The 18,531-nt window shown below is 42.7% G+C and overlaps 1 protein-coding gene across 3 annotated transcripts in view; it reads right to left on the reverse strand.

The window, feature by feature from the left end:
• Positions 1-4,416: 4,416 nt before the first annotated feature.
• The window catches only part of KCNK4 (potassium two pore domain channel subfamily K member 4), a 50,282-nt gene continuing 36,167 nt past the window's right edge, over positions 4,417-18,531 (reverse strand). For all 3 annotated transcript variants that reach the window (XM_073659505.1, XM_073659507.1, XM_073659506.1), the window contains exons 5-7: positions 14,614-14,800; positions 11,612-11,751; positions 4,417-5,445 (exon numbers count right to left, since the gene is read on the reverse strand). In XM_073659505.1, coding sequence (XP_073515606.1) covers positions 4,915-5,445; positions 11,612-11,751; positions 14,614-14,800 — 858 coding nt within the window. In that variant the 3' untranslated portion in view covers positions 4,417-4,914. The remainder of the gene's footprint in view (positions 5,446-11,611; positions 11,752-14,613; positions 14,801-18,531) is intronic.

Genomic DNA, 18,531 nt, shown 5'->3' on the forward strand with positions numbered 1-18,531 from the left:
ACAACCTCCATGGCCTGTATGCACGCTCACCACACAACCTCCATGTCTTGTATGCATGCTCACCACTCAACCTCCATGACCTGTATGCACGCTCATCATACAACCTCCATGGCCTGTATGCACTCTCCCCCCGCAACCTCCATGGCCTGTATGCACGCTCACCCCGCAACCTCCATGGCCTGTATGCACGCTCACCACACAACCTCTATGGCCTGTATGCACGCTCACCACACAACCTCCATGGCCTGTATGCACTCTCACCACACAACCTCCATAGTCTGTATGCACGCTCTCCCCGCAACCTCCATGGCCTGTATGCAAGCTCACCACTCAACCTCCATGGCCTGTATGCACGCTTACCATACAACCTCTATGGCCTGTATGCACGCTCACCCCGCAACCTCCATGGCCTGTATGCATGCTCACCACACAACCTCTATGGCCTGTATGCACGCTCACCCCGCAACCTCCATGGTCTGTATGCACGCTCATCACACAACCTCCATGGCCTGTATGCACGCTCACCACACAACCTCCATGGCCTGTATGCACGCTTACCACACAACCTCCATGGTCTGTATGCACGCTCATCACACAACCTCCATGGCCTGTATGCACGCTCATCACACAACCTCCATGGCCTGTATACACGTTCATCACACAACCTCCATGGCCTGTATGCACGCTCATCACACAACCTCCATGGCCTGTATGCACGCTCATCACACAACCTCCATGGCCTGTATGCACGCTCACCACACAACCTCTATGGCCTGTATGCACGCTTACCACACAACCTCTATGGCCTGTGTGCACGCTCACCACACAACCTCTATGGCCTGTATGCACGCTCACCACACAACCTCCATGGCCTGTATGCACGCTCACCACACAACCTCCAAGGCCTGTGTGCACGCTCACCACACAACCTCTATGGCCTGTATGCACGCTCACCACACAACCTCCATGGCCTGTGTGCACGCTCACCACACAACCTCCATGACCTGGATGTACGCTCACCAAATTATATCCATGGCCTGTATGCACGCTCACCAAGCAACCTCATTGTCCTGTATGCACGCTCACCCCGCAACCTCCGTGGCCTGTATGCACGCTCACCAAACAACCTCTGTGGCCTGTATGCATGCTCATCACACAACCTCTATGACCTGTATGCACGCTCACCACACAACCTCCATGGCCTGTATGCACGCTCACAACACAACCTCTATGGCCTGTATGCACGCTCACCACACAACCTCCATGGCCTGTATGCACGCTCATCACACAACCTCCATGGCCTGTATGCACACTCACAACACAACCTCCATGGCCTGTATGCACGCTCACCACACAACCTCCATGGCCTGTATGCACGCTCACCACACAACCTCCATGGCCTGTATGCACGCTCACCACTCAACCTCCATGACCTGTATGCACGCTTATCACACAACCTCCATGGCCTGTATGCACGCTCACCCCGCAACCTCCATGGCCTTTATGCATGCTCACCCCGCAACCTCCATGGCCTGTATGCACGCTCACCATACAACCTCTATGGCCTGTATGCATGCTCTCCCCGCAACCTCCATGGCCTGTATGCACGCTCATCACACAACCTCCATGGCCTGTATACACGCTCATCACACAACCTCCATGGCCTGTATGCACGCTCATCACACAACCTCCATGGCCTGTATGCACGCTCATCACACAACCTCCATGGCCTGTATACACGCTCATCACACAACCTCCATGGCCTGTATGCACGCTCATCACACAACCTCTATGGCCTGTATGCACGCTCACCACACAACCTCCATGTCCTGTATGCACGCTCATCACACAACCTCCATGGCCTGTATGCACGCTCACTACACAACCTCCATGGCCTGTATGCACGCTCATCACACAACCTCTATGGCCTGTATGCACGCTCACCACACAACCTCCATGTCCTGTTTGCACGCTCACCACACAACATCCATGGCCTGTATGCACGCTCATCACACAACCTTGATGGCCTGTATGCACGCTCATCATACAACCTCCATGGCTTGTATGCACACTCACCACACAACCTCCATGCCCTGTATGCACGCTCACCACACAACCTCCATGGCCTGTATGCACGCTCACCACACAACCTCCATGGCCTGTATGCACGCTCACCACTCAACCTCCATGACCTGTATGCACGCTTATCACACAACCTCCATGGCCTGTATGCACGCTCACCCCGCAACCTCCATGGCCTTTATCCATGCTCACCCCGCAACCTCCATGGCCTGTATGCAATCTCACCATACAACCTCTATGGCCTGTATGCACGCTCTCCCCGCAACCTCCATGGCCTGTATGCACGCTCACCACACAACCTCCATGGCCTGTATGCACGCTCATCACACAACCTCCATGGCCTGTATGCACACTCACCACACAACCTCCATGCCCTGTATGCACGCTCACCACACAACCTCCATGACCTGTATGCACGCTCACCACACAACCTCCATGGCCTGTATGCACGCTCACCACTCAACCTCCATGACCTGTATGCACGCTTATCACACAACCTCCATGGCCTGTATGCACGCTCACCCCGCAACCTCCATGGCCTTTATGCATGCTCACCCCGCAACCTCCATGGCCTGTATGCAATCTCACCATACAACCTCTATGGCCTGTATGCACGCTCTCCCCGCAACCTCCATGGCCTGTATGCACGCTCACCACACAACCTCCATGGCCTGTATACACGCTCATCACACAACCTCCATGGCCTGTATGCACGCTCATCTCACAACCTCCATGGCCTGTATACACGCTCATCACACTACCTCCATGGCCTGTATGCACGCTCACCACGCAAGACTCCGTTGCGGAACTAAAAGCATGTTCAAGCACATTTACAGTTTGCCCAACATCATTTAGACAAGTCTGTGAAAACTGTGAGAATATAGTCTGGTCAGATGAGACCAAAATTGAACTCTTTGGATGCCATAATACACACATTTGGAGGCCAAAAGGCACTTCATATCCCCCCAAAAACACCATACCAACAGTGAAGTTTGGAGGTGGGAACATCATGATGTGGGACTGTTTTTCAGCATACGTCACTGGCAAACTTCATATAGTTGAAAGAAGGATGAATGGACAAATATACCGAGGAATTCTTCAGAAAAATCTGCTGCCATCTACCAGGATGACGAAGATGAAATGAGGGTGGACATGTCAGCAAGACAATGATCCCAAACACACAGAAAGAGAAGAAAATAAAGCTGCTAGAATGTCCCAGCCAATCAGGGGACCTGAATCCAGTAGAAAAGTTATGAAAGGAACTATAGATAATTTAGTGACAAAAAAATGTATAATTGGTGGAAAAAGGTTGAACTTGATGGACCTAGGTCTTTTTTCAATCTTTAAAACTATAGAAGGAGCCCACGGGACCTTCAGGATTTGAAGAGTGTTTGTGTGGAAGAATGGGCCAAAATCACACTTGAGAAATGCCTGTGACTAGTTTCTCCATACAGGATGCCTCTTGAAGCTGTCATCACTAACAAAGGCTTTTGTACTGAATATTAAATAAATTTCAGTAAGCATGTTCAATACTTTCTTCCTTGTGTCATTTCTCATTAATATACATAATTTATGGATATCTATGGTTTGATTTCTATGCCTGTGCGGATTGTTACCGACATCTGGTGAGAATTTCATGTCAATAGCACCTTTTAGAAATAGATTTACTTAGAAAATTTGTGACGTGTTCAATACTTATTTCACCCGCTGTTTGAATAAGTCATTTTCCCATACAAATTAATAAATCCATTTGTTTGATTGTATTGTTAGCGCTTTTTCCACCATTTTCTTTCGCAGACGAGCTCAAAAACTGGCAGAAACAGACAGTGTGAACATACCCTAAATCCCATATTTTTCCCCAAACATCTTACTTTATTAGAACCAGCACTGGAGGGAAAAATAAAACCACAAACAGAGGGTAAATATTTTTCATTCTTAGGATTTTGATATATGGACTGGACAGGGTCAAGAAAAAGAAAAGTTATAAATATTCATTTATTTCCCTTTAATAGTCTTGCTGCTTCGTGAGAGCCCGGCTTGTATCTGTAATGTAACACCCTGAATATTCTCAGCTAGAAGTAGTAGGGGAACCTGAGGACAAGTTAAGGAACAGTCTGCAATGAAGGAGATCGTTATGTAGACGTTTGCAAATTGATCAGACGATGAGAAGAGATGTAAGAAGAGGCTGGGGAAAGAATATCTGGAAAGATGCCATCTTTTATTACAGTACCGGGAGCGACCTAATGGAAGACAGAGTGGTGGCTGCAGCAAGGATTGCTTGGAGGATAGAAATGGTCTAGTCTTGACAGCGTAGAAGACAAACAGCATTTAATATGCAGCCGCACAGACAGCTCATTAAACCTCTTTATTGCAGGCCATTTATTAATCACATTTACCACCCAGGTGTATATTGGGTACACAAGCCAATCAGGTGACTACTCAGATAAAAAAGCGTGATCGGATGATTTCTAGGAAATGGGAGAATACTGTTAGTCACATCGGTATATTATTGTGATGCGCCATTACATGACATGCTGAGAAGGATGAGTGTATAGAATTTGGCCCTGCCGTGTCCACACTTATTGGTGTGAAGGCTTTTGCATAGCGCTATATTGGTGAACATAGAAAATCTTCATGTCATGTTGAAAATTGCCAATTAAAATATCCTGGACAATGAGTATAAAAGTAGCCAAGTGACTAATGTCACAGCTCTCAGCCGGTTGGATTGGTGGTCAACGCGTGGTCTGGCAGTGAAGTGATGGGAGGGGAGTGGCACTTTGGTAGTGTTGATATTCATTAAAGCAACGTTGTAAGATTTCGTTACATTCTTCTTTACCCGCTTTCCCCCTTATCCCGATTCCGTGGAGCTGGGAGGGTCTCTCTCCTTCCACCTCTTCCTCCTGTCCTCTTCCTCCTCTTGCTCTTTGTTGCTTTTCCCTTCCCCCCTTTTTCATCGGTCTCCTTCTCCCCTTCACCTTTCTCACTCTGAGTATCTGAAGATTCATCAATGAAGGCCAAATTCTCTCCCCACTCCATGATTCGTTTTGCAGGATCCTCTGCCCTAAAAGAAGGAGTTAGCGGTGGTGTCTGCGGTGCAATGGTGGGAATAGAAGTTGGAAGTGTTTGGGGCTCTTCATTCTCCTCGTCTTCGTCTTCTGTCGTCTTTGCTTGTCTACCTCCCTTGTTTTCCATCTCCACTTCTACCTCGTCTTCGTCTCTTGGGTTTTCATCTGAATCTTGGTAACCCCCTTTCTGTCGCAACATTCGTTCTTGAAAGTTAAGGCTTAACCCCCGGTGAGGAAGCTTCATATCAGCGGTCATGCTTGCTGTCCAGTTTGCTGCATGAGCCGTTAGACCACCCATCTGTAAAGAGGGCAAGAAAAGCTTTTTAGAACTTGCCAGTTATGTTTTTGAAAGTTTTAGTACAATGCACTTACTGCATATGCCCATCGAGATATTACTTTTTCTTGACAAGTTATCCAGAGATCATGGACAGCCAACATTTTTACAGATATTGGAAAACCAAAATGAACCATGAAGCTCCTAGATGTCATAGTGATATGAATACTTTAGCGCCAGTTATCTTGAACCGTAAAATGAAGAACATGACAATAACAATATCATGGACACTTGAAATACACCATTTTCAAGAATGGGTGAATGAAAACAACAGGTAGCATATGGTCATCCGAGTGCTGGCTGGTATTCACTGTTTAAGGCTAAGCTCCTACGGTGCAAAAACACAACGCATTCTGCGCTGTGTATTCGCTTGCAAAAAATCCGCTGCATTTTTCAGTGCCAACAAAATGCATGAGATTTTAACCGCTTAATGACCGGATCATTTTACGTTTTTGCGTTTTAGTTTTTTTTTTACTCCCCTTCTTTCCAAAGCCAGAACTTTTTTATTTTTTGTTCAATATGGCCATGTGAGGGCTTATTTTTTGCGGGACAAGTTATACTTTTAAACACCATCACTGGTTTTACCATATTGTGTACTGGAAAATGGATAAAAAATTCCAAGTGCGATGAAATTGCAAAAAAAATGCAATTCCACAGTTTTTTTTTTTTTTGTTTTTTTTTTACCACATTCACTGAATACTATAACTGACCTGCCATTATTATTCTCCAGGTCATTACGAGTTCTTAGACACCAAACATGTATAGGTTCTATTTTATTTAAGTAATGAAAATTCCAAAGTTTGCTAAAAAAAATAAATAAATGGGATCTGGGGCCAGGTGAGGGCTTATTTTTTTGCGCGCCGGGCTGACGTTTTTATTGATACCATTTTGGGGCAGATGTGATGTTTTTATCGCCTGTTATTGCATTTTATTTCAATGTTGCAGCTACCAAAAAAATATAATTCTGGCATTTGGAATCTTTTTCTCGTTACGCCATTTAGCGATCGGATTCATTCTTTTTTTATATTGATAGACTGGCCAATTCTGAACTCAGCGATACCAAATATGTGTATGTGGGGTTTATTTTGTATTATTTTACTTTGAATGGGGCAAAAGGGGGGTGATTTAAACTTTTATATTTTTTTCATTTTTTTAAAAACATTTTTTTTTACACTTTCTGCTTGTTTCTATAGTTTCCATAGGAGAGTAGAAGCAGCAGCTGTCCGATCGCCTCTGCTACATAGAGGCGATGAACAGATCAACTCTATGTAGTAAAAATGCTCACTTGCTATGAGCGCCGACCACTGGGTGGCGCTCATAGCAATCGAGACATGACAACCACAGGAGCGTGCTGCAGACCCCGGGTTGTCATGCCAACCCATCGGTGACCCGCAATCACGTGACGGGGTCACCGATGGGCGGGGCTAATGCCGCACTTCCGGCGCGGCGATGTTAAATGCCACTTTCAGAGATTGACTGCGGCATTTAACTGGTTAACAGCCGCGGGTGGATCACGATTCCACCTGCGGCTGTTGCGGGCACATGACAGCTGTAAGAATCAGCTGACATGTGCCCGGTTCAGTGCAGGCTCAGCGTCGGAGCCCCCACTGAACCGGCCTTTCTGACGTGGTGTGTACTATTACTGATCACATCAGAAAGCAGTTAAGAAACCTCATGCGCAAGCTGCAAAATATATAGGCTACAGTGCCATAGGTTGTAAACGTCTTGATTATGTTGCGCACCGTGGACAAAGGAACATCAAGATCTCTGGAGATGGACTTGTAACCTTGAGATTGTTGGTATTGTTAAACAATTTTGGTTCTCAAGTCCTCAGACAGTTTTCTTCTCCTCTTTCTGTTCTCCATGCTTAGTGTGGCACACACAGACACGCAATGCAAAGATTGAGTCAAATCCCCTTTTTATCTGGTTTCAGGTGTGATTTTCATATTGCCCACACCTGTTACTTGCCACAGATGAGTTTGAATGAGCTTGAAACAAAGTTGTTTACCCACAATTTTGGAAAGGTACCAACAATTTTGTCCTGCCCATTTTTGGGGTTTTGTGTGAAATAATGTCCAATTTACCTTTTTTCCTCTGTTTTTTTTGTGTTGTTCCAATACACACAAAGGAAATAAACATGTGTATAACAAAACGTGTAATTACAATAATTTTCTGGAAGAAATACTTCATTTTCTGGAACAATTTTAAGGTGCCAACACTTTCACCCATGACTGTAGGTGGGAGTTGCAATATGTGGCCCGCAATGATATGTACAGAGGTATATACCGCTTCGGATATCACTGCTGGACCTCCACTGAAAATATGTTCCTTTGCAACGTATCCTAATGAGTAAGGAGAAGCCTGGAAATTTAATTTTTATTTGCATGTAATAAAAACGCATGGATGCTTTACGGAAACTTGGATGAAAAAGGCATAAAATTTGGATACAGCCCACTGATGAATAGCGTTCTATTTTTTCTCAAAAAATTATTACTGAGCACTTCACTCAACATTTTAAGAGTCCTTATAAAACAGAAGAAAATAAAAATGCAGAAAGAAAAAAAAAATAATTTAATAGTTTTTCTCTTATTCTCTCTCACCATCCTGCCCAGATTAATAAGTGGGCAACACATGCACATTATTTTAAATTTTAAATTCTATTTTTTTTTTACTATTCTATGTGTATTTGCTGAATTTGTTTTACCTTCCAGAGCAATAGGCCATTCTGTTTCTTCTTTGCTACTTTTATTTGATTTTTATTATTATTATTATTATTAGAAGTAGTAGTAGTAGTTAGTAGTAGTAGTTAGTAGTTAGTAGTAGTTAGTAGTAGTAGTATTGAGTCTTTCAGGACCTTAATATTAGGCTACATTCACATGTTGCTGCCATAGTATTTAGTTCAAAGCTTCAAAGCAGAAGTAGTGGGTTTCTGGTCTCATGCTAACTGGGTGGAGGGATTGTGTCTGGGACAATCATGCTCTTTCTCCCCTGTGCTTTTGTGTATTAAAATGTATTTCAAGTGCAAAGAATACTTCAGGCACTAATGTGAACAGTTTATGTATGGTAATGTGAAAGATAAAATAGGTACAATTTTATAGAGTTTTATAAATACTTAGTGATGTGGATGTCATAATGTATTACGTACAGGGAAAGTATAAGGTTAGGAAATTAGGACATAGAATATAGGTTTAGCTTTAGATATAAGATAGGACTGGGAGAAGTGTAGTGGTGGGCACTGAAGATTCAGGAAATAGATAGTAGTGATGGGTCATTCGAGAACGAACCGGGACAAAGAGCTGGCTCCCTGCTGTGAACAATGGGAGCCAGCAACCCAGTGAGAGCCACTAAATTCTCTGAATGTCTCTCACTGGGCGTAAAATTCCGATGTTCTGCAGACGTAAGTTCGCCCACTCTAACCAAACTCCGCCCACTCATCAATTTAATTGGCTGCTTGCAAGTGGGTGGGGTTTCAGCCGTGGGTGTGCGGAGTTTCAGCCGCATCAACGTCACCTATGGTGAACACATATTTAATAGGGATCTATTTAGGATCCAAAAGAGCCGGCTCTCTTTGGTAAGCTTAGCCAGAAGAGCCAGATCACCAAAAAGAGCCCATCACCATTAGATAGGTAAAGGATAAGGAACTGTTAAAGTGTTTAGGAACAGCCCCAGTTTGGGAGGAGCAAGAGTAGATAAAAAGGGGAACACTTCCTGATTGAGATCAGATGAGGAGGTTAGATAAAAGTATAGAGCACAGAAAATCAAGGCCAAAGGGCTGGAGAGCACGGAAGAATACGGTCGGTGTGTGGGCAGCACGAGAACGGCACTAACAAAGTTCAATGGATCTTCAAGGGATGCCCGGGCCTACGGCCTGAACTAGGCATGGAGGAGCCTGCCTGCCTTATTCTCTTGCCACAAGGGGAAGCCGGACGGGAAACCACGTACAGAAGTCGGGACGGGATTCATGAGAACTGCGGAGCCAGGTGGAGTATCCCAGGGGCCAGAGATGCCAGCAAGGCGAGGGATAGATAAGGCTGAAAGTACTGTAATGAAGACATCGTATTGTGCTGTAACAACAATTGAACTTGGACTGCTCAGTAAAGTTAAACTGTTTGAAAAGGACAAAATGCCTCCTGTTGACCGTGCGACTGTTCCAGGAACCAGGATCATGGAGGCCACCAGCCAAAATGTGAGTGTTATCCAATTCACACAAAGCACAATGGAAACAGGACACTATTTACTTGTGGGGTGCCAGGGTGTATGAACGCAGCAGCCCCTCGTCAATGACTACCGCCCAACGCACCTTATAGAGAGGCTGGTGGGGTGTATATGTCTATGTCACTAGAAATTATGGTCTTGGAAGGTTGGAGCAGAACTTCATGATTTTCAGGTGGTTTTATATCATGGTATTGGAGGCCCTTTGACTCATTTCTGGAATGTAATTTCACACCATGCCAAGAATAACAAACAAGTGCATCAGGTGCAGTGATACCAGAAATGCTCATCATTCCGATAAAGCTTTTATCATCTGAAATGTGTCATTCTACAGATCAGTAATATTAATTATGGCCAACTCACTAAACAAGTCACTGGATATCCCTCAGAACAGACAACACAGTGAGTAATTAAAAGGAACGTCTCATCATGAAAATTACCTATTATTTAAATTAGGATTTAGTGTTAAATATATAGTAAAAAAATGGCAATTTTTTTTCCATATCTCAATATTGAAAATAAAAATTAGAAATCTTGCAACCACAGAGGCTAGTCTAGACTGACTCAGACTTTTTTTTTTGTATAGAAGCATCTAATGAGCGTGTGCAAAGGTCACTGTGAAGGGAGCGGGAGCAGAGTCAGAGTGGGAGCAGAGTCAACTGTGATATCACTTATTGCACTTATTGGGATTTGTGGATCCTGTCTTATCAGCTGTGTATAGTGGTGTTACCTGTCATTGTAATCCTGCCTCTCATGATAATGAGCCTGCTGAAAACTCTTCCTGAAAGTGCAGGACAACTTTCAACCTCAAAGGGGTTGTCCATAGGATAGGTAATCAATTCCAGATGTACGGCAATCCAACACCCGGCACCCTCCACAGCTCAGCTCTTACCAGCTCTGGCTGATGGAGAGTGCCGGGTGTTGGATTACCATAGATCTGGTATTGATTACCTATCCTATGGACAACCCCTTTAAGCCAGATGTAAATATTGTACTGATTGGACCACCATATGATTGGGAACTGTTCTAGGACCAGCCACTTGACGGAACGGTGGTCCTACACCATACACTGCTGAAGCTCATTACGTTCTTAACAAATCTTTAAAGAGGTTTTCCAGTTTAAAAAACTTTCTTCTTGCAGTTTGTTTTTAAAAACACAAACTGTTTTTTACTCGCCCTCCTCCCCGGGTCCAGCGCTGAGTCTCCACCGCTGCTCCCGGTGTCTGTCTATCTATCCATAATATCTATCTATATATTTATCCATACCTATCTATCTATCTATCTATCTATCTACCTATATACATATAAATTGTGATATCATAACAAACACATTTGCAAATTAAAATAAAACATTATCATAAGTTATCCCAAAATATTATTCCCTTTGAAGAGGTTGCCTAACCCCCTCTGTTATAACCTAACCAGGTTTGGGTGCATAAGCCTGAGCATACAAGAACTACCACTCAGGTGCTACAACAGTTTGGAGGTGATCTTAGATATCTTACCTGCGATTCACCAAAAATCATATGGGGACTGTGAAATTAAATTTAGAAAAAGTTCAAGGTCTGATATTACAAAAAAAAAGCTTATTGACCATAAGAAAAGCCAAAAGTTTATGGAAATTTCTTATCACCATCATCATCACCATCCTTGTACTCTATGAGAAAGCCACTATCAGACTCCTCTGGGGGCGACTTAATTCTTGGAGAACAAAAGGATTAGCAGTACACAACTGGACATGGCGGATCCTCTTCTCCTCCAGTATCATCGGTCAGGGAAGAGTCAGGAGCCCCCAATGCACATTAAACTGAGACCAAATCCCGCCAATATTGGTGACTTTGGCCTAATAAATTGTGAACATTTAGAAGTACTGGAAAAAAAATACATTCAGCCCCATTAATTCGTCTTTGTGGCTTACCTCTGCTCGGGTTTTTCTGGACAGGACTCTCAGCCAGTTTCCTATCATTGTGAGAATGGAAGCAAAGTAGGCAAGACCAAGCAATATCCAGAACCAGACCAATGGTTTATACCAAGTGTGCTCATTTCCAGCGCTGTCACCTACAAGACAGCAAGTGATGAGTCCCGAAGACATACAATGATGGAATAATAAATCATGTACATTAATATATTGATCTTATTATTTTACTGACACATTGAAAGTCAGAAAAATATATAACATTATTGACTGAAGAACAATGATACATGAATGTCTTAGGCTCAGTAAACCTGCAAAATAACCCTTTAGCTGCATGTAATTAGCTTTTCTAGACATGACAGGCTCTCTTTAATGTTCACTATACAGATAAAGGTATCGTGACCCCTCCACATCCCACCTACAGGAGCTTTTATGACCTCCCATTCCATAGCCTTAGACATTAATATGGAGTTGTTCCCTTTGCAGATATAACAGCTTCCAGTCTTCTGGGAAGGATTTCTGCAAGATTTTGTATGTGTCTGTTGGAATTTTTGCCCCTTCATGCAGAAGAACATTTTTTAGGTCAGACACTGATGTTGGGGAGAGGCCGGGATCACAATCTTCATTCTAGTTCATCCCAAAGGTGTTGGATGGGGTTAAGGTCAGCGCTCTGTGTATCTGGTCATGTTCTTCTGCACCAAACTCCCCAATCCATGTCTTTATGTACCATGTGCTCGCTGGGCACCGTCATGGGGAACAGAAAAGTGCCTTATCCAAACTGTTCCCACAAAAATGAAAGCTACAACTGTCCAAAATGTTTTGGTATACTAAAGAATTGGATTTCCCATCAAAGGAAGTAAGAGGTCCATGCCAACCCCTAAAGAACAACCCCATAGCGTAATCCCTCCTCCAGTTGATTGTACACTTGGCACAATGAGTCCAGGGGGTAACGTTCTCCTGCCATTTACTAGATCCAGTCTCATCCATCAGATGCCAGATAGTGAAATGTGATCCATCACGTTTCCACTGCTTCAGAGTCCAGTGATGGCGGCTTTACACCACTCCATCGAACGCTTGGCATTGTGCTTGGTGATGGACATCTTGTATGGTGCTGCTCGGCCATGGCCATCAGCCTTGCCGTGAATCTTCCGGCGCACATATTTGGTGCTGATGTCATTGGGTTTTATGGGCAAAAAGGCAACTTTTGGGCTTAGTTCTGTAGAAAAATAACAAATGAATTGATAGTTATCTGGATTCAGCACAGGCCGCTCTGTTATCTGCACAAGGAAGTGGAGACGGCTCAGTTCAACCAGTTGCCGGAGACTGGAGGAAAAACATGAATTCAGTGATGAAATGGTGTGCCCCAATATTTTTGTCCATATAGTGTACCTCTAAAACATAAGTTGTCTAGGGTGTGAGAGGGTGGACATGAGTCCTGTCCCCCTCAAGAAGACATTGTGGCAAGTGTGCTAAAATTGTTAAAGTTATGTGTTTAAAGTTTATGCATATTATTAAGTAAAGTATTTTATCCCTATGGCCGGTCTGTGTGTGTCAGGTTCCTATAGGGTTAACTGCAAGGCCGGGTGTGGAACTACAAGGCTCAGGAAGGGAAGAAGCTAGTTACAGAGGCGGCAGGACATCTCAGTCAAGTGGGGACCCCTACAGTGAGGAAAGCTTACAAGCCCGGAAACCTACAGTCCAGCGCAAAGGGGGACCTTAAAAAAAGGTAGAGCCTTGCTATGAGTACTAAACAGGGAGCATTGTCTCAACGAGTGGCCCCTGGGACTGACATAGCTAAAGACTCCGAGTATTGGGATCACAGCGATACATGTGGACCCATAAGAGAGCGAAGGCAAATCCAACATCTCTTGTAAACTGGCCCCGGCGGTAGTCGTGTGAATGGGCCGCCCTTTCTATGTCGGGGCCAGCTACAAGGGTATTATGGCTTGCTGGGACAACCATTAGGGCACTCCCGGCAAAAGCAAATCACAAGATTCCATGTGTCGGAATACTGAAGTCTTCTCCTGGGAGAAAAGAGTTCTATGCCAAGCCACAAGCAAGCAAGGCTTCTGTTAATGCATTCTCTCTCCAATGTTACTTATTGCTAAAAGACAATAGTCTTCAGATTTCAACCTACCCTGACCCCATAATTAGCCATCAAAACAAATACCTCTTAGGAACATTAAACGCTATAAACCTTTATTAATTGTCCACGATGTTATAAAACGAGATTCAAATCTTATTTATATACATATTTATATACCGTTTTTGTAGAATATATAATGGAACAAAATGGAAAAAAAACAATAAGAAAGTGTCCACCTACTTCAAGTGTTTTCCTGAGCCAAAGTTTTCTGTTTTTTTTTTTTTAACCATGAAACAAATTTCTTTTGCCATTCAAAATCCTAAAAGGGGTCGTCCCAAAGACAACATATATCACTGGATAGGTGATAAATTTATGGGATCCAGCTGAGATCCCCACTGATCTCGAAAACAAGGGTTACGAATTGCCCTTTGTGAGTGAGGCAGTAGTGAGCATGTGCAACTACTGCTCCATTCAGTGCCGATAGGAGCGGCGGTTGCACATGCTCACTACTGCTTCATTCACACAGGGAATATGTTGTGGCTTTAGCAGCTGGACTCTAAGTGATTATACATTTATCATCTATCCTATAAAAAGGTGTTACAAGCTATTTATGGGGCAAGTAATAAGATGCCTCCGTAAACTCTGTCCAAGTCTAAACAGCAAAGCTGAAAAGTGCTGATAAATGTGTAATGTCTGTCTAGTACGTAACTGGAAAATGTCATGTTTTTATGGATAGTTAAGTAAAAAAATAATTTAAAAAATTAATAAAACATTATGCAAAAGTGTTTTTTTTGGGGGGTAGGGGAAGGGTGGGAACACTAGTTAGGAAAGAAGTAGATATTCCACTCAATGTAGACAAATTTACGCATGGCTGGAATTAATAATCTAGTAAAGGACATCACAGAATAGAATTGTATACCTGCCACATAGTCACCAAAGCCAATTGTGGTAAGGGTGATGACTACGAAGTAAATGGCTTCTAGCAGGGTCCACTCCTCGATTTCTTGGAAGACTAAAGTAGGAATAAGGACGAAGAGTACACAGCCGATAAGGATGAAGAGTACAGCTGAGATAACTCGCACGATGGTCGGTGAGACACGCCACTTCTGTATACAAAAAAACGACAAGGGAGACACATGAGATGCCGAAGATAGTTTTCATTCAAAAAATTAAATCAGTCATCAAGGGATCTAAATATTTAGGCACAGATTAAATTATTTCTTCCCATTTCAAATTATATTTACTATGATCACATGTTGCAAATCCTGCTCTCTCAGCAGTAAAAAAATCTGCTTACAAAAAGTAGGTTTTGCTGCGTTTTGGTGCAGATTATGTGTCATTTGTCTACAGTATATGCTTAATAAAGTTAGTTTCATTCACCAAAAAAGCATCAAAAAGCATGGTTGAATTTCTTTCAAGAGTTTTCACACTGTCTCATTCCTTTTTATAGTGAAAAAACGCTGCAAAAACGCTGAAAGAATTGCAGCAGTTTAAAAAAAAAAAAAGCAGTAGTTTTCCAATTAGGTCAGGAAAATAAAAAAAGCTATTTTTGAATTTCTTAAATCTCATAGCCATGCTGGCACTGTAAAAAGTGGCTTGCATTCAAAAAATGCATAAAAAAAAGTCTGCAAAAATGTAAGGTGTGAGGTTGGTTTATTATTTTACTTTTATTGCAGGAGATCGTTGTCTTCAGCTGGAATGGGCGTGACAATAAGTAGAGTTTAATTTAGAACATTAAAGAATTGTGTCTTTATTTCAATTAAAGGACTTTATTCTGGGTGTTTGTGTTTTTTTTAACTTTCACTATGGGGTTAGTAATGGGGGTGTCTTATAGACGCCTCTCCATTACTAACCTGGGCTGATGTCAGCTGGCATTATAAGCTGACATCAACCCCAGCCCTATTACCCCACTGCCACCGCTACAGGGCAGTGGGAAGAGCGAGGCTAAGTGCCAGAATTGGCGCATCCTATGGATGCGCCATTTCTGGGGCGGCTGACGGCTGGTGTTTCTAGCCTGGGAGGGGGCCAATGTTCATGGCACCCTTCCTGGGCTATTAATATCAGCCCCCAGCTGTCTGCCTAGCCTTTGCTAGCTATTAAAATAGGGGGGACCCCACATCATTTTTTTTGGGTCCCCCATTTTAATAGCTAGTAAAGGCTAAGTATTCAGCTGGGGGCTGATATTAGTAGCCTGGGAAGCTCCGTGGGTATTACTTCCTTCCCAGGCTTCAAACATCTGCCCCAGCGGTCTGCTTAACCTCCGCTAGAGACTAAAATTATGGGGAACCCCACGCCAATTTTTTTTTTTTAATAAATCCTTTATTTTAACACTAAATGACAAGTACAGTAACCAACACTGTCACTGTACTTATTATATATATGACTGACATGTTTCTGGCTATCTAATCTATGTGTGATGCTCTATTCTTTCTGTTCTAAATTGTCGGGTGCCGGTGTATGCCGCTGATGAATTTCTGGCCGGCTTTTTTAAAGAGAGGGGTGCATGAAAATTGGAGGGCACTAGTGTGTTCCAAGTGCCCTGCTATGTTTTTCATGCACCCACCTATATACCCTGCCTGCCTATATATTCTGCCTGACTGACGTTTAATTGAGCACTGTTCCCATCGATTTGGGCAATTTTTGGCCTTCTGCAGACCACCGGAGGGGACCGCCAGAAAAATGCTTGAGTTTCCCATAGACTTACATTGGGCTCGTTGCTCGGGTCAAGCACCCGAGTATTCCAATGTGCTCGACCCGTGCTTCGAGCACCCGAGCATTTTAGTGCTCGCTCATTACTACTAAAAACGCTTGTAATGAAGGGGTTGAATAATTCTGAGTCTGCAGTGGTCATTTAAAATGGCATTTTCTGCTGAATTTGGAGAAACCACTTGTTATATTAGTTGTATTGAGCAGTTTTTATTATTTTTGTTTCATTGGTTTATTGCAAACAGCAGAAAGTTTGCAAATTTTTCTAATAAACCAAAAATTGCAATGGGGGTTGAATAATTTTAATAAAAGGAGGAATATTATTACAATTATCTGAGCAATGCAATGTTTAAAATATAGTGTCCGACGGACACTTGACAAGGGCTGTCCAGTACTGAGTGCACAATGGTTGTATCCACATGATTACTGTGATGTGCATGTACAGTATTGTACTGGAATAAAGAGGGTTAATATCCAAATTCCCAATGATTCTGCAGGATGCAACTAAGGCATTGATACAAATTATTATCTGCAAGCTTGTACTTCTTCTATCCTGATACCAAGAAGAAAGATTTATGTCTCTTGCAAGTGGAAACTATCCAGTCAGCTAGATGAAATTACTTGATTAATAATTTGCAATGATACAGTATATCCATGCGAATAGAACAGCAAGGTAGAATAGAAGACCTTTGCATTGTATTAGCTTTATGTACAGATAGAAATGTTGCTCATTATAGCAATGAGTGCACCAACTAAAGTGACAGATGGTAACTAAGTCATTATAGAAGTATCATGAGTGCACAGGTTATGATGTTCAGAATTATTCTTTATTGGAAAAACTATTTCTCCGTGGAAAAAAATGCAGCATGCCGAGTTTGATCTGATATTTGGATTTGGCCATGCAAGTCAACGAGACCGTGGAATATATCGGACTGCACTCGGGTGACATCTGAGTGCAGTCTGATTTCCACGCACTGATACAATAGAGAAGATGGAGAATTTTTTTTCTCCATCTTCTCCTCATCTGAGAGAATCGGATCACACTGTGATAAGAGTTTGATCAGAGCATCATTTGCAAAACCGGCTTGATTGTCTCAGATGAGAGAATCTACGGCCGTCTGACCTTAGCCTTAGGATGAGGAGGAAAGGAGGTTCTCAGATGTGTTAATCAGAGATGAGCACATTTTCCAAAATACATTGAAGGTTCAATTCAGACCAAATCAATCCGGCACAAATTGAAAGGGCTCCAAATTGTGCACTTGACCTAAAAAGACATTAATGACACTCTAAGGTCTGATAGGACTTTATCCAACCGCTTTTAAGGCAAATACAGCCTTAGCAATGTGACCTCAACATACAAGGGGTACCCAAAAGATCAGGAATCGTCTTCTGGAGCTTTCCGGTAGGTGAATGTTCGCAGGACTCTATGCCAGCTGACTTGTTAAGGAAGGTTGTGTTTGGCTCCATTGATTTTTTTTTAAACCTTTTGTTCAATCTATCATGGTAGCCCCCTTCCAAGAAGAGCTAATTTGGGTTGAGGTGCAAATTATCTCCAAATCTGCCATTATTGGTCCAAATTAAAATAAAATAAATAAATACGATGCAATGGAGACAAGAAAGTAAGACACAGTCAGTTTCTGTCAGTGTATAATTCTTGTCTGAACTCAGATGTCCAGTCACAAGTCTTTATTACAACCAAAGAGATAAGGAAAAGGGAATGGCTTCACAATACTTAAGGAAGAAGATATTTTAATCGGGAAAAACAGAGTTGTAAATTATCGAAACCTGCCGAATTCTTTGAAACTGGTTCTGCCCAGCCTTCTATGCCTTTTCTATCAAAGAAAACTTAACACCTCAATATCAGATACAACGCCCTGTGTTATTGCTTTATGAATAACCCTTATAAAGCTAATACTAAAATACTAAATTATCAAAGATATATAGGTATACTTAATTGTCTAAATAATAATTCAAGCAAAGTATAAGTATTAACCATAACAAATCTTTCACCTATTTTGTTATTTTTTAATTGTCATTGAACTCGACCTTCCGAACTGATGAAAATGTGACGAAAATTCATCAAACCATTCGGGAAGATTATCATCGGACCATTGTGGAGTTTATTGGGATT

This window comes from Phyllobates terribilis, unplaced genomic scaffold (assembly GCF_046119375.1).
Source record: "Phyllobates terribilis strain yellow unplaced genomic scaffold, ASM4611937v1 Scaffold_13__5_contigs__length_258822181, whole genome shotgun sequence".
NCBI lineage: Eukaryota > Metazoa > Chordata > Amphibia > Anura > Dendrobatidae > Phyllobates > Phyllobates terribilis.